This window comes from Notechis scutatus, chromosome 10 (assembly GCF_049901735.1).
Source record: "Notechis scutatus isolate UNSWTSFEM ecotype Mainland chromosome 10, rNotScu1.2, whole genome shotgun sequence".
In the NCBI taxonomy this organism is placed as follows: Eukaryota; Metazoa; Chordata; class Lepidosauria; order Squamata; family Elapidae; genus Notechis; species Notechis scutatus.
The window spans coordinates 22,149,409-22,177,014 of record NC_142018.1 but is presented as its reverse complement, the minus strand read 5'-3'; the positions used below and the strand labels follow the sequence as shown (position 1 = coordinate 22,177,014).

The 27,606-nt window shown below is 52.4% G+C and overlaps 2 protein-coding genes across 6 annotated transcripts in view; both read left to right on the top strand.

Annotated features, from left to right (window-relative positions):
* Positions 1 to 106: 106 nt before the first annotated feature.
* On the top strand, positions 107 to 20,063 carry WDR44 (WD repeat domain 44). Its single transcript, XM_087972259.1, has 20 exons — positions 107 to 1,036; positions 7,652 to 7,688; positions 8,761 to 8,838; positions 9,874 to 10,531; positions 10,621 to 10,751; positions 10,932 to 11,027; positions 11,634 to 11,770; positions 12,053 to 12,136; positions 12,621 to 12,727; positions 13,306 to 13,457; positions 13,560 to 13,698; positions 13,824 to 13,888; positions 14,260 to 14,373; positions 15,243 to 15,365; positions 15,499 to 15,690; positions 15,838 to 15,939; positions 16,646 to 16,761; positions 16,942 to 17,069; positions 17,847 to 17,978; positions 18,892 to 20,063. The coding sequence occupies exons 1-20, from the start codon at positions 957 to 959 to the stop codon at positions 18,984 to 18,986; spliced, it is 2,766 nt and encodes a 921-aa protein (XP_087828385.1). The 5' UTR covers positions 107 to 956; the 3' UTR covers positions 18,987 to 20,063.
* Positions 20,064 to 20,739: 676 nt separating this feature from the next.
* DOCK11 (dedicator of cytokinesis 11) overlaps positions 20,740 to 27,606 on the top strand; it is a 57,539-nt gene continuing 50,672 nt past the window's right edge. For 3 of the 5 annotated variants that reach the window (XM_087972254.1, XM_087972256.1, XM_087972257.1), the window contains exons 1-2: positions 20,743 to 21,031; positions 26,887 to 27,003. In XM_087972254.1, coding sequence (XP_087828380.1) covers positions 20,924 to 21,031; positions 26,887 to 27,003 — 225 coding nt within the window. In that variant the 5' untranslated portion in view covers positions 20,743 to 20,923. Of the gene's footprint in view, positions 21,032 to 26,886; positions 27,004 to 27,606 lie in introns of all 5 variants that reach the window. The other 2 variants (XM_087972253.1, XM_087972255.1) reach the window with 2 other exon arrangements.

Sequence of the window (27,606 nt, the reverse complement as noted above, 5' to 3'; positions counted from 1 at the left end):
CCTCCTCCAGGGGCCCGCCCCATTGCGTCACCAAGATGGCGAGCTCGGGTGCAGCGCCGCGCCTGCGCAGTCCGGGAAATGAATGGAGGGAGGGAGGAAGACGGGAATATCAGTGAGGGGTCCTGGGTTCGAATCCCGACATTGCCTTCGAAGGAAATTGCAGAATCTGAATGAGATGCCACCAGAGGAGAATTCACGGGAAATCAGATGAAATGTAATCAGGGGAGAATTCAAATGCAAGTCAAATCACGGGATTCAGAATTTAAGTTAAAGGTAAAAGGAAAAGACGTCCCTGCAGATTTCACTCAGCTGCTCGTATCCCTTTCAAGGCCATTCGGCCAGCGCTGTCCGAAGACACTTCTGCGGTCAGGTGGACGTCACGGAACTTTGCAACAAGAGGTGGACAATCACTCCATCCGAGTAGAGTTGGAAGGGACCTTGGAGGTCTTCTAGTCCAACCCCCTTGCTCAAGCAGAAGGCCCCCCCCCCCCAGACCATTTCATGACATGAAATCACGGGAGAACTCAAGGAAGTCAGGAGAACGGGAAATAAAGGCAGAGAAATTCAAGCGAGATGTGAGTGCAACCCCCTTGCTGGCGCTCAGCCCTTAGAGAAGAGGCCCCGCGTGCCAAGAACAGCCTCTCGGCTACCGAGACTTGATCTCGAATTCTTTAATTCGCTTTTTATTTCCCTTGAGGGGTGTATGAAAGTCGGCTTCGCTTCACATCGGGCCGCCAATTCCCAGCCCGGCCTGACTGCCACCGAGTTCCCGCCTGGCCGAGAGCGGCACCCGCTGCTTTTCCGGACTCTCACTGCCCACCCGGAAGCTTCCGCCTGCCCAGCTGGTTCCGGCCACGCCCCCCACCCGAGGCTCTCGCGAGACTTCCGCGCGGGCCATCCAGCTCCGCCGACGCCGCTGCTGCTGCTGCTGCCCCGACGGCGCCGCCGCCGCCGCCATGGCGTCCGACTCGGATACCGAGGAGCTCTTCTACGACGCCTCCGAGGACGTCGCCCAGCACGGCGGGAGCCCCTCGGCGTGAGTCGGCCCGCCCGGAGGGGGCAGGAGTGGAGGGGGTGGTGGTGGCTGAGCCTGGAAGTCCGGGTGGCGCTTTCCGGGGGGGGCGGGGAGGAGAGAGCGGGGCGCCCCCAGTCCGGAGGCCCCGACAGGGATGGAGGAGGAGGAAGAGGAGGGCGGAACCCACAGCCCGGCCCTGCAGGAGCCTCGGCTCGGATGGGCGTCCAGTCGAGCCGCTTCCCTGGCCCCGAATCTCCCCGGGTCGCCCCTCCGGTGCCCTGTTTGCTCCTCCTCAACGCTTCTTGCCTGAATTCCCCAATGCAAGCCCCCCGTGAGACCCTCTGGCCAAAGGGTGGGGGTCCCCATCTGACCCCCTGCATCTTTGGCGCCCCCATATCACCCCTCCCATCTGCCCATCTGCAAGCCCCCATCTTTAGTGCCCTCCATGACTCCACTGCATCTTTGCCAACCACCATATCAAACTCCCCCGTTTTTGCAGCCATTTGACACCCCCCAATCTCTGGCCTGTGGCTGCCCTTGGCCACCTCTTGACCTCTCCCAAAATGGGACAGGGAGGGGCTGTGAAGGAATGCTCCCATTGCCTCCCTCTTGTTCCCAGGTCACTTTGTCCAGTTGTCCAATGAAGTGTCCTGGCATCTCTTCGGTGACCCCCCTCTCTGGCCAGCACCTGTTGACATGACCTGGGTTCCCACGAGATGGTCTGTTGTCGTCTGGGCTGAGATTCCAGACACACACACAGTGTGGCGATCTGAGAAAGGGAAAGATGGCTGCACCAGGCCTCACACCTGGAGGCGCCCGCTTTCTTGCCTCTGTGGTGGCTGGCCTCCCTTTGGGCACCTTGGTCTCAGCCCTGCGATGCCCAGCATCTCTGCCTCCAACTTGGGCTGTAGCTCTTACGAAAAAATCAGACACTGGGCCGATGTAAGCTCTTGACGGACATTCGGACACAGTGTGATGGAATAGCTGGGTGGACTGGACATTAACACTTGAACTACTCTTAAGTCCATGCATGTGCCAATAAATAAAATAAGTGCGTCTGTTATGGCCTGGCTTCCTGGTTCCCTCTTTCCTGCTTTCCATCCATCTTATAAACAGATAATCGGAGTTGGAAGGGACCTTGTAGGTCATCTAGTCCAACACCACCACCACCCCCGCCGAAGCGGGAGACCCTACACCATTTCTGACAAATGGCAGTCCAATCTCTTCTTGAAAGTCTCAAGTGATGAAGCTCCCACAACTTCCGAGGACAAATTTTCTTTTCTTGGCTGTGTCACTCCCAACTCAGCTCCGTATTTCTGAACCTCAGCCATCTTTAAAATGTATGGACTTCAAGTCCCCGAATTCCCCAGCTAGCATGCTTTAGGACGGGTGGACTTCAAGTCCCAGAATTCCAGAGCAGCAACAGATGTGGACTTCGATTCGCAGAATTTCAGATTATCCTGTTTTAAGAGATGTGGACTTTGATTCCAGAGCTAACGTAATTTAAGAGATGTGGACTTTAACTCCCAGAATTCCCCAGCCAGCTTGAAGAAACTCCAAAAGCCCCCTATTTAATTCCTTACATTTTTGCTTCCCTTTCCCCCCTGCTTTTTCGTTTGCTGTCACATGTTATACCTCTCTGGACATGAGCCCATCCTCAGAAATCTGTCCTTTCCCTGGGCCAGGCACCCATCTCACTATCCTTTTATTTATCCTTTTCCTGGTTACACACATGTTTTCTCCAACCCAGAGATGTTTCTTTTTCCAAGGAGAGCAAATAAATGAATCCTTCTTACCCAGAGACCAACTCTGTTTTTGTTCTGTGTTAAGTCAGTTTGTTCTGGCAGGTGATTGGAAAACAGCTCAATACTTTTGATCGGCTGCTCAGAGCAAGTATTGACCTCATCTGGATGAGGGAATTTCTCTGCTGCTGGAAGAGTTGTGGAGGGAGTAGCTGTGGGTAGCTCAAAGATGGGCCCTTGTCGGACTTCCGGTTTGAAGGGCTTCGGCGATAGACAGAAATCCGCGATCGTGCATGGTTTCTGTCTGGGCTCGCCGCTGGAGCGCCCCGAGCCGGCTGGTTTCAGGGCTAAGCCACCCCGTAGAGGTGGTGAAGAGGGGGGAGACCGCCAGCAGGGTTCAAGAAAGCCGCATCTCTCCTCCTCAGCTGGCCATTACTCCCTTTCCCGAAGGCGGTTGCAGTGGTGGTCAGAAATGGCCACCACAAAGGAGAACTCGACTGGAAAAGAATGTGCAGGAGGAAGATAAGAAGTGAAAGTTTTGGCTGACCGAGTTAAATTGTAAAAGCAACAACTAAGGTACCCTGGAATTTAAACTTACAAAAAATAACATCGCTCCCAAAGAAGAGTCGGAAGCAGCGAAGGAAAGTGAAAAGGGAAAGGTTTGGCTTTTTTTTTCTCCTTCTCTCTCCTTCCCTATACTGACAACTAAGAGACTTAAATAAGAAATCGGAAAAATCTGCTTTGACATCAATAGGCAATTAAGCTGAAAATAAACAAAATGCCAAAGGGATAATAAAAGATTTCTGGACATTAAAATTTTTCTTTTTCATAAGCAGGAAGGGGAGAAAAAGAATAAGGGCAGGATCTGGAAGAGGGAGGAGACTGCCTGGAATTAAAAAGAATCTACAGTAAAACTTCAACAAGACTTCTAAAAGATACATTTTAACTGAAACTTTGCAACTAAATAGTAACCCCAGGAAGAGAAAGTGAAAAAAAAAGAGCAAAAAAGAAACAGCTTGCGTATATTTGGATTATTTGGGGATCTTTGGATTCTTGGTTATTATATTTGAATGACTAAAATCAATCGGGTGGTTGTTTAAAAATTTATACAATGGCACCACTTCTGGATGAATTGAAAATGGAACTTAAAAAGTACAAAGAAGATGCACAAGAAGGGAGAAGTTCTTTTGGCTTCGTTTTTCAATTCTTAGAAATGGAAATTTGAAACTATGAGAAACAACAAGAAATGACTGCAAACCAAGAAGACTAGGACAAAGAAGAAGCCATCTTTAATGAACAAGCAATTTTATGTGGGGAAGAAAAAGGAAAGGGGGGAAAGAGAATGAAGAATTTAAGACTTAAAAAAACAACCAAAGAAAAGAAAAATAATTCAAAAAATAAGTATAATACTGGAAAGCAAAAGAAAAGGGGAATACAGAAGAGAGAAATAGAGGTAGAGAGACAAGGGGGTAAAAAGGGAGAGAGGAAGAAGAGAGGGAAGGAAAGGAAAAGAAGTTACAAAGGACCGGAGCAAGATATAGAGAAACAGGACCTATTTAGAGATAATGGGTGAAAATCTAACTGAAAAAGGGATTCTGTAAAGGTACATAAGATTGTATTGTTATATTAGTAATAGAAATAACTTTAGAAAATTGGAAACAATGTATGATTAAAATGAGGGATAAAATAGTGTAATTTAGTGAAATGTTTGTGAATAAAATAAGTGAAATAAAATAAATGAGAAAATTGAATTAGGAAGGAACGGGAACATTTTGATTAGTTAATGTTTTATAAAATATAAGTGAGGGGGGGGATTAACTATGGAAAGCTTATAATTGTTCCCATAGAAGTATGATATTTAATTGAAAAGTAATGTTAAAGATGTTAAGATTTTAATGAGTATTAATATTAATGATTGAATTGGAATGGAATGTTTTAATTATATAATTTGTAATTTTTTCTTTTTTTAAGAATACAGTGTGTATTTTAAGAATGTACCAAGCAGAATCCGAATGGAAGTTATGTATTATATTGAATGTTCCAACTTTAGGGAAAAGATATAAAGGCGTCATACTCCAATCAGTAACTACAGGAGAAATTTTGTTTAATGAGAAAAGATAATAGATAATTGAAACAGGACAGACAAAAAATATAAATACAATGATTTGAATTGAGATGAGATAATTAAAATAAAATTGAGAAAATTAAAAGAGGGGAGAAGCTATGCAGAAAATGTAAAATAGTAATGAGATATGGAATAGAATATAAAAATGAGCATGAACCTGAATTTGTGTCTGTACGAAGAAATGTAACCCGGGATCACGCTACTTTCAAAAAAGGTGTTTTATTTGTATTTTTTTTCTCTTTGTGAAAACTCAAATAAAATTTACAAAAAAAAAAAGAAAAAAAGATGGGCCCTTGTCTATCACCAGACAGTCCGAAAGAAAGCCCCCTGGTGCTGAATAAGCCCCTTCCGTACACGATTGTTGCTTTCAGCCTCAAATACTCCAGGGTGATTCATATTGGCTTTCATGAACTAGATTTGAAGTCAGCATTTCTCAAAGAAATTTCTCTTAAACCAAATGAGAGGAGGAGCAGCAGCTAAATGCACCTTCTAAAAACTGAAAGCAATTTCGCTCTGGCTGGTTCTTGCGGAGACTTCCCTTATCTTAGACTTCAGATGAGCTGCAACCCGATTTGTTGCTGGTTTTCTTCCTACTAGAGGTAGACCCACTCATTTCTGGCCACGTCTCTCTCTCTCTTGTCAAAACCAATAGCGCAAAGAGAAGAAAAAAAACGACACGAGAAAGAATTTCCATCTTTTGTGCGGTCTTGAGACGCAGGTTCTATATTGGTGCAAAAAAAAAATTGTTTTTTTCTTGAAGGCACTGTTTTATAAAACATTTTGAATGTGTTTATAGAATTGTGTATAACTTGTAACTTTAGCTTAATACTCTGTTTCAAAATCTTCAGCTTGTTTTGTTGAAGCTGAATTTGTGTACCCTTGATGTAGCCAAAAACTTTATGGGTCACTTGTGAAGAGGTTTCAGTGTTCAATTTGAACAGGTGGGATACATTTTGGATGGACGCATGGCCTGTGCATGACCCATGGTTCCATGGCTTTATAGTTCTGAATGATAGAATCGTGGATGATATATATCATGAGCCTGAGGGTTAAGGTGCTGGTGGTGTGGATGTAACTTTATCAGGCATCTTAAGCTTCCATAGAAATAGGGTCCATTTGTGCAGTTTTATCATCAGTTCTCTTGAGATGTATTCTCATACTTTTGTCCAGAGTAAAGAATCCCAGCCTGGGTGTGTCTATTTCTTAGAGAAGCTACCTCTGCAGTTGTAACTCAGAAAAGCAGCTCTCGGCATGTCTTCTTCACAGTTGGCCGGCCTCTGAAGAACAGACGCTGTGGACCATAAAAATGGACACTGTCACCGAGGCAGGTTCTGTTTCTGGACGTTCCCACATTCAGAAATGGGCAGGCGAGGAACATCAGAGAAAAGCCACGTTGGACGCAGCTTTAGTATTCTGATTATTCCTTTGCAAGATCGTTTTTGGTTGAACAGAGCTTTGTAAAAGAATGGGCAGGCTGGACCGCTGTATTCTTGTGTCTGTCTGTCTGGTAAAAGCCTCTCTTGTTTTGCTAAAGACGCTCCTCATCAGACAGCATTGATAACATGATGGTTTCAGTCTTGAACAAGGAATTTGGGGCCTCTGGTTTAAGTCTACTTGGATGCTCAAATGCACTAGGTCAGGGGTCTCCCATTCGATTTGCTTGAAGACTTGTGGACTTCAACTCCCAGAATTCCTCAGCCAGCTTTGCTTATTGAAGTCCACAAGTCTTGAAGTGGCAACGGTTGGAGACCCCTGCACTAGGTAACTTTTGAGCCTGTCTCTGGCTCAACCTTCCTCGCAGAGCAGAGAGAGAAACCCCAGTTTGTGTATTTTCCAACTGTACCTTCTGCATCCCTCCTTGTCGTCTTTGGAAAGAGCCCCTTGGCTAACTTCTGCGATTTTAGTCCGTTGAAGCATTAATCCAAGGAAGGGATTTTCCCTTGTTTGATGACAAGAAAGTCAGCCTTGGTTATGACTAGCCCCCTTTGGTTGCCTGCCTGGCTGGGGTCTCCTCTGTAGCAATGCTCAGAGCCCCTCCCCCGCCCTCTCTTGGCTGTGCTCTCTGCCGGGAAAAAAAGGAGGAAGGTAGAGAAGCCCCTCCCTCTCCTTGCTCGCAAATTCACCTCCAGGGTGGTTTATTGCTGCTTTGTTACCTATCAGCTGCTTTTGCCAAAGAGGCGGAGAGAAATCTAATCTCTGGAATAGCATTTTACGGTCAGAAGCTCTCATCCATGCTAAAGATGAGGTCTCTGATTCACAGAACACCACATCACTTCTTGCCAGAGGCTGGGATGGCATTAGGCCCGGCCACTCTTGTGTCCGGCAGCATTGGGCGATCAGAAGTTGGTCCTGGCCTCGCGTCCTCTTTTAATGCAGTGCAGGGAAAGGTAGAAATTTGACATTCGGAGGCTGCACAGTTCTATCCCCAGCGGGTGAAGGAAGCAATGGGGCCGGGCTCTGGGGGGTGACAGCCAGCTAGGATGGACACAACATGGGCCTTGGGGAAGCCAGGGGCTTCTGTTCACACAAACTGCCATTTCAGCTGGTTGTAAGTGGGGGAAAAAATCCAGTGACTCACAGGGGGCATTTGGGCTTGTGGTCCCCCAGAGGGCATGTCACAGACCGGATCCTGCATTCATCTTCCACCGGGGCTGGTAGAGGCTGAGCAAGAATGAGAGAAGGAATCTTGCGAGCTGAATTCTTAAATGGCTGGTGGGCGTTTACTTCTCCTGCTCTTATCTGCTCCGTGTCTTTGTTTTCCTCCACCAGGTCGCCAAGGAAAGTCACAGGGGCGTCAGCGCTGAAGGTGTGTCTCTTTGTGTCAATATTTGTGCCACGCAGGAGCAGCCACCCCTTGAGGGCATCCTGTCCACTCCCTTTGAAGGCCTCAGAATTGCAGCTAGACAGGGCAGCAGGCGAGGAGGGCTTCTCCAACCTGGGCCACCCTTTAAGACTTGTGGACTTCAACTCCCAGCTGGCTGAGGAATTCTGGGAGTTGAAGTCCACAAGTCTTAAAGTGGCCAAGGCTGAAGACCCCTGTCTTAAAGCATATAATTCATACCCTCTGGTCTGCTGACTAGGGATGTGGCAGCTCAGTGGCTAAGACTCTTGAGCTTGTCGATCAGAAAGGTTGGCAGTTTGAATCCCTAGCACTGCATAATGGAGTGAGCTCTTGTTACTTGTCCCAGCTTCTGCCAACCTAGCAGTTCGAAAGCATGTAAAAAATGCAAGTAGAAAAATAGGGACCCCTTTGGTGGGAAGGGAACAGCGCTCCGTGCGCCTTCAAAGGCGTTTAGTCCTGCCAGCCACATGACCACGGAGACGTCTTCAGACAGCGCTGGCTCTTCTTTGGCTTTGTAACGGAGATGAGCAGCGCCCCCTACAGCCGGGAACGATTAGCATGGATGTGCAAGGAGGGGAACCTTTACCTTTAGCCTGCTGACTGGCAGGGGTGGGTGAGAAGAGCTGTGGTCGGGAGGAGGGGGATTGGTGGGGCTGTGTTGTCTGTCCCTTCGATGTCACCAGCTTTAAGACCAGTGGACTTCAACTCCCAGAAATCCCCAGCCAGCATGCTGACTTCTGGGCGTTAAAGTCCACCTGACGCAAAGTGGCCAAGATTAAGAAACAGGTTCCTAGAGGCGCCGTTCTTATCTGACCTTGGATCCCAGACAAAACGCTGCTCTTAACTTTGTGAGAAAATGCATCCGGTGCCAAAGTATTTAGCTGCCTCTAAGGGATCAGCGTGATCAAGGCCGCTTTTCTCCAACTAGTCCCTCCGTCTGTCCAGAGGCAACAGTTCCCACCGCCCCTGGTAGCTCAGCCACTGGACTCAAGCTCTCCTTATGGCAAGGCCAATTACCTCTGACCCTGTTTTCCAGGAGCCGGACGAAGGTTCTCTGGTGGGCAAGCATGAAGGCAGGAAAGACCTGGACATCAAGCAAGACGACCCCAAAAAGGTTCGTTCCGCAGGACTTAACAATTGGCGATGAACGGATGGCAACGTGCTGTTGGGTGGTTTTTCTCACAAGCAACTTATGGGGAAGCTGTTTTGCTTTCGCCACCTCTTAATCCTCAAGGTTTGAAGTGGTTTATGTTTTGTTTTGCGGTATTTTTCTTCCTGGATAGGACGTGCTGGAGAGAAGATTTTAAAAAGGGGGGGTTGTGTTTGAAAGAGTTTAGGGAGGCTAAATCTGTGCATTATTTTGAGGCCAGTGAAACAGATAGCAGAATCATTAAGCTGCTCATGTGATAAAATGCACAGTTCTTAAGATTTCTTCGGGTTTTACGTCTCCAAAGTACGTAGTTTACAGCCTGTGCTTTTGTCCCCGTTTTATTCCTCTATAACAATTTACAGGGAAGCCTGAGGCCCCCTCATTCACGAAGGAATCCTCAGAATAAAATGCAAGCGTAACAGCAGCAAAGAATGAAAGCAAGTGTCGGTTCTGCGCTTCTGCGTTTCCAGGGTCCCCATCCAAGTACCAAACGGCTCTGCTTCTGCTTAGTTGTGACCAAATGGAAGTTACCAGGGGCTGCGGCCTGCTGTGGTTACGCTTAGTGTGCATCTTAGGTTATTTATTTTTTTTATATATATAGGCTCTGTTTAGAGAAGAGTTCCCGTGTTTCCCCAATGCTGGATCTGTGGATAATCGGTTCCTTTCAAGGTTAAATCCGATGCTGTAAACCAAGGCTCTCCAAACTTGGCCACTTTTTAAGACTTGTGGGCTTCAACTCCCAGAATTCCCCGGCCAGCTGGCTGAGGAATTCTGGGAGTTGAAGTCCAGAAGTCTTAAAGTGGCCAAGGTTGGAGACCTTTGCTATATAAACCAATGCAAGTCGCTCTCAGCTTACAGTCGTTTTGGAGCCTGCTCATTATCCTCCGAAGTCAGGACGACAAGGTGGATCACCCACCTGACCGGCTGGATTATATAATCTTTTATTTTTATCCCCCAGCTAACTCGGGGGGTCTAATTGCAGTTACACTTGCTCCTCAGATCATTGACAACATCATAGAAGAAAGCCAGAAGGCCAATCGGCTTGAGGAGGACCCTTTGGCCCCTCCCGAAAAGGAACTAATCAGCCACCCGTCGCACGCAGACCCTTGGGCCTCGGGAGCAGATCTCCACCACCACATTCCCGAATTCTTCATCGCAGAAGCTGCAGCGCAAGCCCCCCACAAAGCCCCTGAGGCCCTGGCCAACGGGGTAGCGTCCCAGGAGACCTTGCCGCCTCCCGGCAATGAGGGGGCAGGTCACCCCAGAGGAGAAGATGCCGTCACCTCCGCAAGAAGCCCAAGCGAGAGCCGAGAGCGGAAAGCAGGTGGAGGAGACCCGGAGGAGGAAGAGGAGGAGGGAGGCTGTCAGGCCACCGAGCTACGGCAGCCGGATGGATTCGATCAGGCGCCCCCGTCCTCGGATCCCCCTCTCCCCCAAGGCTCCTCGGCCGCCGATGAGCCGGCTCCGGCCAAGCCCCCCCGACAGCTGACCATGGAGCCAGATATCGTGGCCAGCACCAAGAAATCTGGCCCGGCCCGGCCCCCGCCTCCCGTGGCACTCCCACCCCCAGGCCACCCCCGCCTGCCCGGCCGGCCCCCCACCGAGGAAGAAGAAGAGCGACTCGAAATCGAGACCGGCAAGATTCCCGGCCTGGAAGGCAAGTCTTTATTCCCATAAGCCAAATCCTCCCGGGTGGGGTGTCTCTGTCGGTTTCCTCCCCCTTCAACTCCAGTGCTTCTTCCCTAGTTCCTCGGGAGCCTTTTTCCCTGGGGGGCCTCCTGACGCCCAACACCTCCCTGGACTCCATGGCCAAGGACTCCCAGCCTTCCCTGGACTTGGCGAGCGCCACCAGCGGCGACAAAGTGGTCACTGCTCAGGTGAGCAGACGGGTGAGCGGAGGTTGGCCAGAGCCACCGGTTGGGGTTGGGGGGAAGGATGAGCTGCCGCCTGGCATCTGCCCGGATCCTCTTTGCAGCACCACAGGACAGGGTGGGGAGGGAGGGCTCCCCCTCCCGCCTTTTTCAGTTTTGCATTTCACGCGCCTCCTGTCGTTGCAGGAGAACGGGAAGTCGGCGGACGGCCAGGTGGTGTTAAGCGAAGTGATTGGACCGCAGAGACCCCGATCAAACTCGGGCCGAGAACTCACAGACGAGGTAGGCCGCTTGCCTTTGCGGACAGGTCCTGGCTGGGGCTTGTCAGCAAGGGGTTCTCTACCCGGTTTCTGGGTAGGCGTGGCCATGGTGGGTGTGGCTTAGTCGGCCTCCTGCACCGCGGCGGGGGTGGGTGGCGGTGTTTTCGCCCTCCTTGGGCTCCGGAGGCTCTTTGGAAGCTGGAAATGGAGCCATTTCCGGCCTTCCTGAACTTCCAGGAGGCCCATTTTCCGGCCTCCCCGTACCTCCGTGTGTGCCTGCACTTACCTGCATCCAAAACGGGCCATGTGGGGACTCCTGGGAGGGGAGGAGCAGGGTGGGCGGGGCCAGCCAGGAGTGGGAATTGGGGGTTCTCCGAACTGCACAGAATCTTAGCTAGGGGCTCCCCTGAACCCCTGCGAACCCCCAATGGGAAGGTTTCTCCTGGGAGCAGCTGGGAGCCCCTCTAGGCAAAAGAAAGCGGCTCTTTGTGGTTGCCGGAGGGTCCCCTCCCCCTCCGGTTTACCCCTTCGATGCTCGTTGACCCGAGTCCGTCTCTGGCCCTCCACGGCCCCCCTGGGAAGATCCAAAGCGATACAGCTCACGGCTGCCGCCTCTCCCGCCCTCTAGGAGATCCTGGCCAGTGTCATGATCAAGAACCTGGACACGGGCGAGGAGATTCCCCTGAGCCTGGCGGAGGAGAAGCTGCCCACGGGCATCAACCCCCTGACCTTGCATATCATGCGGCGGACGAAGGAATACGTCAGGTACGGGGATGCCCTCGCGCCGTTTCTGGGACCTCCCGCCCATTTCTCTTGCTTGCACCGCCCAGCGGCTGCCCACGAGCATGAATGGGCCTTCCGGTACTGCTCACAGCAGCTAAGAAAAAGGTTGAAGGTCTGCAGAGGCTCTCCTGCGGCCACCGGTGCCCTCCGTGCCTCGCAAGGCTGAGCCTGGCACACAGCAGGCAGGGCAGCCTCCCCCTTCAATGTCCCCAAAAGTTGGGCCCTCGGTCACTAACACTGAATTCTCCCGGTTGCCTTGTACAGTAACGACGGGGCCCAGTCGGATGATGAAGACAAAATGCAGCTGCAGCAGAGCGACACTGACGGGGGCCGCTTGAAACAGAGAACGTGAGGCTCCTGGGGTGAAGGGGGGGGGTGGGGCTCTGCTCTTCCTGGGGGCAATCAGGACTGACCGAAATGGCTCCGGCCTGCAAGCCAGGAATCCCGTTTCCGGGGATGTTTCGCTCCTGCCGTTTCTGTCCTCGTTTCTTGGAGGGTCCCCCAATTTTCTCAAGGATGCAAGGAGTGGCCTACCAACCAGACCCCTCCCCAAGCCCTGCCTCCCCCTCCCCACACACACCCGCACCTTCCAAAACAGCCAAACAGGCCCGGGTTTCAAAGCAGTCGCGGCAGAGAAGCCGGGCTTCCAGGTTTTCCGTCCAAATCCCTCCAGGCGTAGCTTTGCCCTGCAAGCCTGTCCATCAAAGATCGGGGCAGGCAGTGGTGGAGTGGGGACTGGCGCACGGGGCTCCCCGAAAGGAGCGTAGCTGTCGGAGGCCTTGGCTGAGGAAAGCGGGAGGCCAAGGAGTTTCTCTTCTCCCGCCTTTCGAAGGACGCAGCTGAAAAAGTTCTTGGGCAAATCGGTCAAGAGGGCCCGGCATCTGGCGGAGGAGTATGGAGAACGGGCTGTCAACAAAGTGAAGAGCGTCCGAGACGAAGGTGGGTGAGGCGGGGGAGGGGGGCTTCTTCTAAATCCTAAAAGGGGGGAGGGGGAGAGAGACAGGGCTGGATTTATGAACTCCGCTGCCTTTGAGATGCAGAACCCACCACTTCCTGTGGCTGCACAGGTGAAACCCTCTTACCTAAAGTCTGCAGGAACGGCTGAAATATTGCCAGAAGGGCCCACCAGTGGTTTTGCAAGACACACACACACAAACACACACCCTTGTTGCAGTCTTGGCATTCCGGGGCCAAGACAGGGAAAATCCCTCCCCTTGGCACAGAACAGCTTCCATGCCCATCTGGCCATTTTTTGCATCCAAAAGTGCTGTCTAAAAGCAGAATTATTTAAGTAAGTGTGTGTGTGTGTGTGTGTAAGGGTCCGGGTTTATTAATTGATTAGACTTTAGGCCATATCAACATGCAAGGTTCAAACATGAATGACCAATAAAATTCTGTACAAACAATTTAAATTAAGAGCAGGGTAAAATACAATAGTTATAGGATAAAATACAATAATTTGATGCATAAACGCGTACAACAGAGTCCATGTCCCCACCTGCTCTCTCTCTCCCCAGTCTTCCACACGGATCAAGACGACCCGTCGTCCAGTGATGACGAGGGCATGCCGTACACCCGGCCAGTGAAGTTCAAAGCCGCCCACGGCTTCAAGGGGCCGTATGACTTCGAGCAAGTGAAAGTCGTTCAGGATCTCAGCGGGGAGCACATGGTGAGCCGCAGCCCCCCTCCCCCCAAGGTGGTCTGGCCGGAGGGCCTCTTGCACGTGTGCCCCCCTTGGGGCTCATTAAGGCACCTTTGCCGTTTTGGACAGGGGGCTGTCTGGACCATGAAGTTTTCGCACTGCGGCCGGCTGCTGGCCTCCGCGGGCCAGGACAACCTGGTGCGGATCTGGGTGCTGAAGACGGCCTTCGATTACTTCAACAACATGAGGATGAAGTACAACTCAGAAGGTGCCGCCCTCGTCTGCCGGGCCTCTTCCCTGGGCAGCCGGGCAGCCAACCTGCTCAGCTGGAGCGGGAAGGCGGTGGCTCTTCGGAGAAGCCCCCTTCAGTGGTTCTCCTGTCTTGCCTTCCAGGCCGCGTCTCCCCCTCCCCGTCTCAGGAGAGTCTGAACTCAGCCAAGTCGGATAACGATACGGGGGTGAGTCAGGCGGGGGGGCCTCCCTGGAGTTTCTATCCTTTGGTATTCCTCCTTCAGCCTTGAAAGAGCTCTTCGCAGCCCCCCTCCCCCAGTAGGCTGGGGAATTCTGGGAGTTGAAGTCCACGCCTCTTAAAGTGGCCAAGGCCGAGAAAACCCAGGGCTGCAGAGGAACATGGCTTCAAAATGCACCACCACTTTTCCTCGTCTAGTTGCAGGCACTCAAATCGGTTGTCTTCGGTGGGAACGACCAGGAATTGGGGGTGGGAGGGCAGTGGAGGAGGCTGCTCTCCCTGCCTCCTTCCAGGAAGAGGAGGGGGGGATGTCACCGGTTGGGAGGGCTTCCTGTCATTCTTTTTCAACCTGCTTTCCAGGTGTGCAGCGGGACCGACGAGGACCCCGATGACAAGAGCACCCCGTTTCGGCAGCGGCCATTCTGCAAATACAAAGGGCACACGGCTGACCTCCTGGATTTGTCCTGGTCTAAAGTAAGGGAGGATCCCATTTCCTCTTGCTGTTCACGATTTAAAGCAGTTGTGATCTCGCTGGGGAATTGCACTTGGGTATTGTCTGGTCCTTCCAAGGTCTTTGCTGGTTTCTTGGACAACCATAAAATCCTGACCAGGCACCCTTCCTTTTCGCCAAACAAGGGGGAGGAGAGATCAGAAATGTTCTATTGTGGTTTACCTCCAACCCTGATTATTTTGGGGATTCCAAAACCAGTGGCAACTCGTAAAACATTCCTATGCCTGTTTCTGAATTGCCATGAACCCGGGGATCTGAAGGAGCAGTACGGCAGTTTAAAACCAGAAGTACATTCCAACACTTATCTTACAAAGATTGTAGCTAGGCTACCGGATCTTCTGCCCTCGGAAATTCCTTCATTGGAGAACGTGATTGTTGACACCCAGCCTGTGAATGTGCTTTGTTGGAGAATCTGATTTATGACACACCCAGGGGGGAGCAGGGAAACAGGGTCACAGGTGACTGTCAATCTGGTATGCCAGAGTCGGCTTCATTTAGGTTAATGCCAGCAAGTTGCTCCTAATAAATCTTTTGGATTTTTTTGAAGCTGGACTCGAGGCTCATGATTTAATTAGGGCAATTGCCAGAACCCTGACAACCAGTTGTGAATATTCCCTTTCTCCGTTATCGATCACCCGTTATTGGTGCAGATGAAATCTTATTTTGCTCCTGTAATTTCTTTGGCTGAGGCTGCAAGCCTCCAGGGCCCCGTCTTCCACTCCTTCTGTGACGGAGAAGTTTGATAAATACACAAATAAACTTCCTTCTGTAGTTTGGGCACCCTGGAAATCAACACCACCCCCACCACCCCCGTTTGCTTCCTGTTCCACAGAATTACTTCCTGCTCTCCTCGTCCATGGATAAGACCGTCAGGCTCTGGCACATATCCCGGCGGGAATGCCTCTGCTGTTTCCAGCACATCGACTTTGTCACTGCCATCGCCTTCCATCCCAGGGTCAGTTTCTTAAACGCGGTGCTGCATTCTCAACCCACTCCGTGCGGAAAGTGGGCTTGCGAATCCTGGGAGGGAGGGGGAGAGATCCGGCATACCCAAGCGAGTCACAAGGGCTCCTCTGGCCCCTTTTTAGGATGACAGATACTTCTTAAGCGGCTCGCTGGACGGCAAGCTCCGGCTCTGGAACATTCCTGACAAAAAAGTGGCCCTTTGGAACGAGGTGGACGGACAGACCAAGCTGATCACTGCTGCAAACTTTTGCCAGAATGGCAAGTACGCCGTGATTGGCACCTACGATGGCCGGTGTATCTTCTACGACACGGAGGTGAGCCTCTGGGACCCCTCTGGAAGCCCCCGCTGACCCCATGGCCCTTCCCCTTGGGACCTCCGCAGGGCCCGTGTCTGCCGTGGCCCTCTTTGGTACCTCGGGGCATCTGTGAATCCTCCCTTCTTCCCCCGTGGTTCTCTCTAGCACCTCAAGTACCACACTCAGATCCACGTGCGGTCGACCAGGGGACGGAATCGAGTGGGGAGGAAGATCACAGGGATCGAGCCCCTGCCGGGTGAAAACAAGGTAGCGCCAGGCCAGGCTGAGTCTCGGGGTGCGACCTCCTGGGGGAATTGTTGGGGGGGGTCCTATACATGCAGTTGCCCAGGCGATTTCGGGCCATACGCCCACCGCCACCAGCGGGAGTCACCCAGCCTCCAAAGGCCATGAGTTCCCAAAGGAGTTTGGTCCATAAGTCTGAAGGCCTCCAATCACAGGTCAACCTGAAGGCATTGTCTCATCCATCCCACTCGTTGGATTAGCAGAGAGAAGTTCCTGGTTCATTTCCTCCCCAACGTGTCCCCCCCAATTCCAGTCTCTTGCCCCCTCCCCCCTTTGCTGAGGTCAAGCTGGCAAAAGATGCCGTGGAGAGCAAGAAGCCAGCTCTGACAGCCTATCCCGGGGTGGCCCAGGAGGGCATCTGCCCGTTTGGGTCACAAGATGGCCATAGCAATAGCCCTTAGACTTATATACCGCTTGTTAGTGCTTTCCAGCCCTCTCTAAGCGGTTTTACAGAGTCAGCCTCTTGCTCCCCCAACAATCTGGGTCCTCGTTTTACCCACCTCGGAAGGACGGGAGGCTGAGTCAACCTTGAGCCTGGCTGGATTTGAACTGCCAAATTGTAGGCAGTCGGCAGTCAGCAGAAGTAGCTTGCAGTGCTGCCCTCTAACCACTGTGCCACCGAGGCTCCTAAGGCCAGCCCTTGAACGAAAAAGCCTCCTTCCCTCGCTAGATCCTGGTCACCTCCAACGACTCGCGCATCCGGCTCTACGACCTGCGGGACCTGTCCCTCTCCATGAAGTACAAGGGCTACGTCAACAGCAGCAGCCAGATCAAAGCCAGCTTCAGGTGAGGAAGAGGGGTCCGGAAGGAAAGCAGGGAGGGCCGGTCCGGAGCTCCTGGCTGAAGGGAGCGTGTCCTAAATCCGGAGCCCGAGGCCTGCTGGCCTTGACGGGGCTTCCCCTGAGGTGGGGCTTGGAGAGGCGGCCGTGATCTGGAAGCGAAGGGCTCTCCTCTCTCCGTCTCCAGCCACGACTTCACCTACATCGTCAGCGGCTCGGAAGACAAGTACGTCTACATCTGGAGCACCTACCACGACCTGAGCAAATTCTCCTCCGTCCGGAGGGATCGCAACGACTTCTGGGAAGGGGTCAAAGGTAAAGCAGAGGTGCCCACACCTTGGGCCCCCTGAACACGCTCTGGGGAGGGTGGGCTTTAGGTGTCTTGGGTATTGGTCTAGGTATTGGCCCATCACTGTCCAGGAGCCTCAAGAAACAGGTTGCAACCATCGGCTTGTAAAATCCAGAGGTGGAAACAGCTGGGGGCCGGGGGGGGGGTATTTGGGGAAAGAGGGGCTGCAGTGTTATTCCATACTTGGTGACTTTTCTGGAGAAGCTAAAGAGTCACTTAAAATACCTCTTGAGTTGCCCTCCAGGTCAAAAGCAACTTGACAGCTTTAAAGGCTTGTGGACTTCAACTCCCAGAATCCCTCCTCCAGTCATGTCAGCTCAGGAATTCTGGGAGTTGAAGTCCACCCATCTTCAAGTGGTCAAGGTTGAGATACCTTGGTTTAAGGCAATCCACGAAGCTCAAGAGCCGGGGTCTCCAAATGTGGCAAGTTGAAGACTTGAGGACTTCAACTCCCAGAATTCCTCAGCCAACATGACCAGAGGAGGAATTCTGGGAGTTGGAAGTCCACAAGTCTTTAAAGCTGTCAAGTTTGGAGACCCCTTGGCCAAAAGCTTTCCTAGAGGATATGCAGAATAAAATCCCCATGTGGAAGAAGAACACAGCCGAAAACTCTGCCTTGGACCTGGTCTATGCACACCACCACTGGGCAGAAAAGCTCTCTCTCCCTCTCTCTCCCTCTCCCTCTCTCTCCTCCCCTCCCCTCCCTCCAAGAATGCTCCTCACGGGTCTCCTTCTCTTTCCAGCGCACAACGCTGTGGTCACCTCCGCCATTTTCGCCCCGAACCCCAGCCTGATGGTCTCCTGCGAAACAGCAGAGAAGCCCCCAGGAGAAAGCCAAAGCGAAGACTCGGAGGGTGGAGACCCCATTCCTTCTGGTAGGTGTCCAGGGAGGCCTCCCCAGGGCTGGGGCTCCCTGAACCCACCGGGCCACGGAGCCCCCCGTTTTCCCAGCCCCTGCTTGTAGCTTCTGCTCTCCTCCCCTAGCAGCCTCCTGGAGGGGTTCAGCAAGGCAGGGGAGAGGACCCCGTCCGTGGCACCTCCACAGGGGGACCCCGGCCTGAACCCAACCCCCCCATCAGCACCAACTGGAACCGGCCCCGAAGGAAGGAGGAGAACCGGCACAGCTCAGGGCCTCCCATCTCCCGAATTTGGTCCAGAGGGATTTCATCCGGGAGGGGTTTGAAGGCAGCTCGTTGTGTTGGGGAAAGAACGTCTCCCCAAAATGCTCCCTCCAAAATCCAGGGAGAAAAATAGAAAACCTGGCCACACATTTAACACCCCCCCAATTTTTAGACAATCCCCTCCCGTCTCTAGGTCTGCGGGGGGTATGGAGGGGGGGGTGTCCCTCTCTCCCCTGGGTCCTTTCCCTCCTCTTCGCTTCCTGGAGCGGAATTAGGGATCTCATGTAGAGGCTCCCAAATGGGGGTCTTTTGCCAGCAGCCCCTTCCTCTGCAGAGCTGGGATTCAGCCGGTTCTGACCAGTTCTACAGAACCAGCCAATCCCACCTCTGACTGGCCCCGCCAACCCCATCTATTATCTGCCTCCCGAGTCCCAGCTGATTGGCTGGGTCTCCTTTGGTTGCCCTGCACAGGAGAACGGAGCTGGAAAGCAGGTTAGTGGGGTGGGGAGGGAAGGGGGATGTTGCAGTATGTCCTTCCCCTGCCACTCTCACCAAGCCACGCCCACCAAGCCACGCCCACAGAACCGCTAGTGAACATTTTTTATCCCACCCCCCCACCCCCGTTCCTCTGCCCCCTTTTCTAAAGCCGCCGCTTCTGTCTTTCAAGGAGCCTTGAAGGCCGACCACACCGAGGTGCTCCTCTCGGCCGATTTCACCGGAGCCATCAAAGTCTTTATCAACAAAAAGAAAAATCTCTCTTGAAGAGCCGCCAGTCGCTCCGTGGCCTCGCGATCGTGGTGCCCGGGTGCGAATCTTGTGCTTTGGTGACACAGCGCAGAACCTGGCACTGGAGGTTGGCTTATCGAGTTAAACTCCCTCCGCTAAGGCTGCTGTACTTGGAGCTCTCCCCAAAAAGCAGCCCCCCCCTCATTTAAGCCCTTCCCTCCCCAACTGCTTTTTAGATTAGAAAGGGAAGAGCGGCCAGCGGCCTGGCTGAAAATGAGAAAAATGAGCCTTTGCGATTTTGCAAATAATTCTGCTGCTACCTAATGCATCGGAGGCAGAATAATCCTGCGTGGAAAGTAGAGTGACGTTCTTCATGCGCAGAGGATGTTCCTTCTGGGGGGGGGGGGTCACCCAGGATCAGTTTCGACCAGGTGAACATGTAGGTGATTCAGTGGCGCCCCGATTCTTCTGCAGTTGCACAAAGTAAGTTCCCCTCCCAGCCCCCGAATCCCATGGCCTGCAGAAGCGGATCTATTTTTAAAATTTTCCCCCTAACGGAGCTGCGTTTCTGGCCAGGCCTTTTAAGTTCCTCTGTGGCATCGATCCTCCTTTTGAAGGCTCACTCCCACAGGTGGATTAGTGGCACCCTCGTTTCGGTGTTTTATAACGTGGAACTTCTGTGGTCTTCTCACTGTTGTGCACTCTCAATTCTGTTCTGTCCTCTTTGTTTGCACATTGGAGCACAATATTTCTACAGAAGCGTCTCTCATTCCTTAATCCCAGGCACAAGGGATATACTGCGCTCACTTTAAAAGCAACTTCAGCTGCATTAGGAACAATTCTTATATTTTACAAAGGATGTAAAATAAAAATAAAAAATCTGTTTACATATTTTTTAAAAAAATATTGTAGTTTTAAGTTTTCTGTTTGTTTTTTTTCATTATCCTTGTTTAGAGTTAAAACTGAATTAAAAAGGCTTTGTAAATATTTGTACAGCAATACCAATGAGGCAACCCTCGTGCAGGGGTGAAAACCTGCAAGGAAGGTTGTTGAGGTGGCAGCTGCTTAAGAAAACAAAGGAGTGTTATTAAAGATGGGTCACACTGAGAAAAACGCCGGCGTTTGTATTATTTTTTTAAATCACACACACACACACACACAACGTAGCAGTATGAAGGTTTTTGCTTGGCCCCAAGTCGGTCCGTTTTGTTCCCTGTTTTCCATCACCATCACCCCAACTTTGGAGGGGCAGAGTTTTTCCAAAAGCTTTAACCAGCCCAACTTCTGCAGAATGGAGGCCCCGCTTGGTTCCGGGTCTTTTGTGCCCCCTACCCCCTTTCTGCCCAGTTCCCCAAATGAGCCTTATCGGCCCTTCCAGCCTCTGAGCAGAAACACCTGCAGGACGGGTGTTGGGGGTGATCCTCCCCACCTGTCCCTGGACATCCTCGCGGGATCCCGGCTTTCGGGAGGGGGGGCGTGTCTGCTGCCTTGCAGGGTCCCCCCGGCCGGCTCTTCCGCGGCCCCTTTCGGGGTCCTCCCCGGTCCTCCCGCACGCCCCCTCCCCGAAGGCTGCTGGTCCACTCGGAGACCCCCACCCCACCTCGGCCGCCCCCGCTTTGGAGGGCCGGGCGCAGCCTCTGCCTGCAAGGCGGGGCTCCCCGAAAGGCGGCTGAGCGGCGGGCGAGGGCTGGAGCCTCACCTGGCCGGGCGCCCCTCCCTCCCTCCCTCCCCGCGGACCCCCGCCCTGCCGCGGGGACCGCCACGCCCACCGGCCCCGCCCCGCGGAGCCCACAGCCGCCAAGCGGGGCGGAGGAGGGAGAGCGGCGCGCGCGGGGCAGCGGCCGGGCGAGGCGGGCCAGGCAGGCAGGCAGGCAGGGGCGCTCGGAGCCCTCCGCCCGCAGCCGCAGCCGCAGCAGCCGCCGCCGCCGCCGCGCCCCGCCCGGCTCTGCCTTTGTCCCGCGGGCTGCCCGGCCATGGCCGCGGCGGAGGTGCGCAAGTTCACCAAGCGGCTGAGCAAGCCCGGCACGGCGGCCGAGCTGCGGCACAGCGTCTCCGAGGCGGTGCGGAGCTCCCCGGCGCAGGTGAGGCGGGGCCGGGCGGGGAGGAGAGCCGCCGCTCCCTGGACGTCCCCCGACCGAGGCTGGGGGAGACGCGGCTGCCGAGAAGGCGCCGCAGCCGGGAAGGAGGGAGGGAGGGAGGGAGGGGCAGCGCCGCCTTTGGCCCGCCGCGGATGCCCGAGGACCCCCCACCCTTGTCGGGCGGCTGCGGGTGGGAAAGCTCAACCCCCCAGGCAGCTCTCCCCCCGCCCCTCCCCGCGACGTTTTCTAAGACCCCGCCGGGCTCCCTCCGTCCCCGAGGCGCCTCCGCCCACCGGGCTCCATCTCCGGATCCGGGCTGTTGGACCCCTGCCTGGGCGTCGGTGGGGCTGAGCATCCAAGAGCCAGAGGGATCTGGAAAGCCCCCCACACACACACACACACGCTTCCTGGAAGCTGTTGGCCATCTCGAGGCAAGCCCACCCGGAGGCCATCGATCCAGCTGGGCGGATCCAGCACCCTGGACTCCCACTCGATGGGGGGATGGTCTCTCCTCTTGTCATGCACCTGCTAATTCAACCCCCCTTTTTCCCCTTCACTCCTACCTGCAGCCCCTGGTGCTGCTTTGAAGACCTTCCACCACCCCACCCCTCCACCCCCAGCTTCCTCCTTCCAGTGGGGAAAAGGGCCAAGGAAGGGCCCAGGCTCAGCTGGTGTGGCCAGTCCTCCCAAGGATGCCCAACTTCCTCCATGCTTCCCCTCCACCTCCCCCCTCGCCCTGGCCACCATCTGGGCCCCAGAAGGACATCCGCTCCTCACTGACACGTGGCAGGTTTGGGGAGGGGAGGCAGGCAGCCCCCAACCCCACACAGACCCAATTAAACCCAAACCCCTGGAGGGGCCTCAAGAGCCGAGCCGGCAGGGCTGCCAGGGGAGGCCCAGTCACAAGGCTCCCGCGTCCTCTTGCAGCCTCTGCCAGGCAGGAAGTGGAGAACGTAGCCCACAGCTGGCCCGGGGGTTGGTTTTTGGCGGCGCTGGCATCACCACGACCGTCTTCTGAAGCGCTGACTGATGATGGGCGGGCAGGTTCTTTTGGCCAAAACCTCCAAAGCAGAATTTGGCACTTTCTAGAGGTGGCCAAGGGGGCGGTTTTCCTTTGCCAGAAGAACCGGGGAAGAAGATAGAGCTGCTGCTCTGAGCAGGGGTGGCTGCAAGGATTGGGCATTCCCTCCCCGCCCCCCAGTTTTTCTCCTCCGAAAGGGCCCGCTTTTCCCATCCTGCACATCCAGGGCCACAGGGCCTTCGTCCATGTGCAGAGAGCGTGTCGCATCTCCCTCCGGCAGCGTCGGGGCCTGGCTCAGCTCCGAGGAGCCTGAGAGGCAGATGGTAACATGCCCCTGGGGCGCCCAGCAGATGCTATGAAAGGAAACTCCTTTGGAAGGATGCTTGCATTACTTGGGGCTTCGTTGAATGGGATTTCAGCCAAAAGCCGAATGTAGGTTTCAACCCAGCTCTTGTCTAGATGGGGCAGCCGCTTGCAAACTTGACCTGGGGGGTCAGATGGTGCTTCTTTGATCTTGTGCTTGGTCATTCTCCCCCCACCCCACTTCTGATAAAATCATTTGAAAACAACGGATGACTCTCGCCAAGAACATGGCCAAACAAGCAAGCAAGCTACCTGCTTATGAGTTGTAATCGATAAGTCTGTCTTGGGGCAACTTTTCCAAACAGAATCAAGTATTTTTAGATGAGCTGCCTAGCACAACCCTAAGAGGGGGGAGGGGTTTCCAACATTGTTTATTTAAAAAACTAGAAGCAACGCAAATGAAGAGAGGGATCTTGCTTGCATGCACCCATGCGACAGAAAATGCTTCTGACTGAAATGGGGTCCTTTAGAATGTATGCCGGTCGGTTGAAATCAAATCAAAGCAGCCTAAAACTTTGCCTTTCAAAACTGGCAACTTTAAGCATTGTACAGAGTTCAGCTCCCAGAATTCCCCAGCCCAGAATGATATGGGAGGTCCTTTTCTCCGCCTTAAATGATGGGCTTTGGAGTCCTTTGGAAATAACCAGCAGCTGGAGGGAAGCATTGTTTTGTTTGTGGAGGGATTCGGGAGAGTGATCCTATGTGGGGTGCAGTTTGTCTTGCTTTCCCACAACCTCTTGTGAAACAGATGTGGCAGGGTTTGAAACAAATGCTGGGACTGTTGTATTAGCCACAGTTAACAGGATGAGCTCACACACAACACAACACACACACACACACGGAGATGGACAGAGTTTCAAGGACCTGCATGTGTAATCAAGCTTATACAATAGTCATGTGGAATGTAGATATTCAGCTGTGGGTTTATTGCTAGCTTTTTTTACCTGGTTTTATGTGTTTTAAGATGGCTTTGTGTCCTTTTTTTCGGGGCAGCTGTATAAATCAGAAATAATGAGTACATTTTCTGACACTACCGTACTTCTAGAACAGGAAGAAAACACCCACGTTTCCGTTCCATGACTCTCTTTCTCTGGCTCGGTGCCCTTCCTGAATATCCCTTTCCAACTTTCTCTTCTGACCTGGAATTGGCCCTTTCGGTGAAAAGCTTTCCTCCCTTGCACAACGCTGTCCCTGGAGACGGGAGCAGAGGATCAAAACTTTGCTGGGGTTTCCAGCATAAAAGAGCCTCTTTTTATTTTTATTTTTTTAGGCTTGAGGTCACCTTTCCCACCTCCCATTTCGAAGAAAGGGTTGTTGCCCTGCCTGCTTGCTCTCCAAGACTCTCTGTTTACAGAGCTGCTCCCGATCCCTCCTATCTTGGCTGTGACCCATAACGTCTTATTAAGAAGCAGATCCTTCCCCAGCCTGCTTCTGGGGGGGGGGAGAGGAGAGAGAGAGAGAGAGAGAGAGATCCATTGTCTGCTAATGGCTTTAATTTCAGTCTGCTCCCTCTCTGCTTTAATTGAAGTCTGGGGAGGGCTGTGGGGAGGAGGAGGAAGAGGGGATCGTGTCTGAGCTCTGCATGATGACTTTGGGGTGAAATCTCCTTTGATGTTCTTGGAAGGGAGACGATAATTGTTCTGAACAGGGATGGCAAAACAAGTTGTGAATTTAGACCAAACTGAAACGGAATTCGTGGGATGCAGCTGATGATTTAAGAAGTTGGTTTTTTGGGGTCCTGCCAATTGTCTCAGTTTGGAGGGGCTCTGGAGACCGACCCAGCCAAGATTTGGGGGGAGAAGGCAGTGGCTGTTTCCTGGCTGCCATTCTTTTGACCCACACTTTAGAAGCCCACTGGTGCAGGGGTCTCCAACCTGGGCAACTTTAAGACTGGTGGACTTCGACTCTGGGAGTTGAAGTCCCACAAGTCTTAAAGTTGCCCAGGTTAGAACCCCCTGCACTGGTGGGACCTCATCTCATGTAGAGAGCAGCTAAGTTCACTCCAGGGGTACTTCCCGACTTACAAGCACAATTGAGCCCCAAATCCCCAAGTGAGACAGAAATCGACCTGTTTTGGGCAACTGCCCTTTCAGGCTGCTTCATGAAAAATGTTTTTTGAGGATAGCAAGGATTAAACCAGAGCGAAAGATACTTAGTTGAGCCCTCCTCAGGAACCCGAGTTGCATCCTCTTTATGCAGAATAGTTGGGGCTGCTAAAAGGGCCTCCCTGTTTATGCATATCTGTATTATTTCTACGTTGCATTTCTACTACTTTTTCCCCCCAGAGCTCAAGCAGCTTTGCAGAATATGGAAGTAAGACTTCTCTGTGCAGCCTCTTTTGTTTTGTTTTAAAGCTTGCATCCAAAAGGAGCAGTAATTTTTTCAGGTGCTGAAGCCCCACTTAGAGTTTTGATGGATGCCCCTTTTGATGCAAGGGGAAAGGCAGGTTGATTCCCATAATAGCACAAGGGCCAATTAAGGAGATTCCTTTATTTATTTATTTATTTATTTATTTCACCTTAATGGCCACTGATGAGCCTTCGCAGCACTGCAGAATTAAATGGAAGGTGTCCTCTCCAGATCCACACGGATGAGCTAACTTCCTTTCCTTAAAGGAAAAAAAAATTGCATTTATGGACCAGTAAAAAGCATTGTTGTCCCAGAAGTCTGCAGTTGGATCCGCCAGATCATGCCCCAGCCAGTAGGAACTAAGTGGCTGCTGGAAAGCTTTTGGTTTCGGCCACTGCAAATACCTTTTGGTGCCGGTGCTCTCGGAAGAGATATTGTGATGGAGACAAAGGCAGGCCCAGGGCTTCAGATGAAGGCAAAGCTGTAGCCGAAAAACCCGAGGAGCTGCAGTTTTGAAACACGTTCCTGGTGGCACAGAAAATGTTTTGACACTGGCCACTTCCTGAAGCATTTCCGCTTCATTTTTCTTGCAGTCATGAGTAAGAGAAATGGAGGTTAGAAAAATCATGATTACTTCCATGTAGTGCTATGCAGCCTTGCCCACTTTAATCCGAGTTGAAATCCATCCATCTTAAAGTTGGCGAGGTTAAAAGACACAAGTTTAGACCAGAGGTCTCCAAACTTGGCCACTTTAAGACTTGTCTTAAAGTGGCCAAGTTTGGGGACCCCCTGGTTTAGACAAACAATGTCCTGGCCTGAAGGCTTCCAAGGAGCTGTGGGGAGAATGGAAAGCAGGCACCTCTGGCAGATGTCTCTCTGCAGGCTGAGAGTTCTCCAGGGCGAGCCCCAAAATCCTTGCTGTGAAAGGGTCCGTGAAACCCTCCCTGGATGGAGCCTTTTCGAAACACCTGCCTAATCGTCATCCGTCAAGGATTACTGCTCAGATCCACAGGGATCTGGTTGCTTTCATTCCTTGGATGCTGAATGGATGACCTTGAACTTCACCGGTAGCTATTCTAACTGGCAGTGGTGGGGCCAGCGTTTCTCAACCTTGGCAACTTTAAGAAAGGTGGACTTCAGCTCCCAGAATTCCCCAGCCACCTGCCAGCCAGCTGTTGGCTGTGGAATTCTGGGAGTTGAAGTCCACATCTCTCAAAGTTGCCAAGATTAAAAAACACCGGTCTAGACTCTCAAAAATCTCCCAGCTGGAAAAGGGTGTTTTGGGGGCAAGTTATCTTCCACCCTTCTTAGGTATTTTCCTTTGATTTTTCCTTTGATTTTTACTGCAAAATACAAATAAGACCTTCTGTCTAGAATAGCGCGTGTTTATCTCATGGTCAGCCCTGTTCTTTTGCCAGGGTGGACAGCAGCCAGGGCATTGGCACCTGCCCAAAAACAGGGAAAGAGGATTGGCTCGTGGGTGGCACGGAATGGGCAAATCCACTGCTTTGGGACAAATTTATTATCCAAGCATCGTGTTTCGTCCAAGAAGGGAATAGGCAGAAGGGGGGCCACACAGGTGGCAAAGGTTTCATCAAAACCCTCAGCCCAAAGAAACTGGCTCCCTTTTCATAGGAGATTATTTTAATTGTAGGCACCAGGGCGTATTAGTACTGCTGTGCCACTTTGTTGGTTTAACACGGATTAATCAGAGCGCCTGGCACTTTGCAGAAAAGAGAAAGCAGGGCACAACTCTCTGCCCTAAGCAAGATCCAGTTGCCGAAACCAGGGAAGGAAAGAAAGCGGGTGGAGGCAGGGCAATTATAGGCGGTATGTGTATTTATTTGGTGTAGACGCAAAGGGGCTTCATGGCATCGCGTTAAAGAAAATGTAGCCACCGTTGTAGCCCCCTGGCCCAAGGTTTGGACTACAACTCCCATCTCCCACATCAGGTGAGGTGACTGGGGACCTGCTCCGTCAGACCAAGATGGCAACCCATGATCCATGGTGGCCTTTGGGAGCAGCCCATATTTCCTCTCTTAGTTTTGGGCCTGTTCTCCTTCTGGTTTCTCCTCTCACGGCGTTGGTGCTAACAAGGCATGTGGTCTTCCCTGTATCCCATCAGGAAAAAACGAAGGTGAGCCAGCCTTTGGACTATGAGAATGTGATCAGCCAGCGGAAAGCGCAGATCTACAGCGATCCCTTCCGGGACCTGCTCATGTTTCCCATGGAAGATGTCTCCGTGAGTTGTTCCCCATCGCTGTGGGGTGTCAGGCTGGTATTCCCAATCCTTTTCCCCTATCAGGCTGTGATCTTGTCACCTTGCCTCCCACACCAAAGAAATGGGCCAGGAGACACATGGTTGTTCTGGGACCATGTTTGGTGCCATATTTGGCCGTGGAGATACCGGCTGAGAAGGATCCCACAGATGAACCTCAGGAGGGCAGAGATTGTTTTTCAACAGCCTTTTGTCAGGGCTCCCTCGATTGCCCTAATTAAATCATGAGCCTCGAGCCAAGCTTCAAAAGAATTCAAAAGATTTATTAGGAGCAACATGCTGGCATTAACCTATATGAAGCTGACTCTGGCATACCAGATTGACAGTCACCTGTGACCCTGTTTCTCTCCCCCCCCCCGGGTGTGTCATATATCAGATTCTCCAACCAAGAACATGTTCAGGGGCTGGATGTCATCCATCATGCTCTCCAATGAAAGGTTTTCACGGGCAGAAGATCCCATAGCCTAGGCTACAGTCTCCACAAGATAAGCATGGAATGTGCCCCACTGCTCCATCAGGCCTTTCCCTCCTTCAAATGTCAACTCGGGAGCAGGCATAGGAATGATT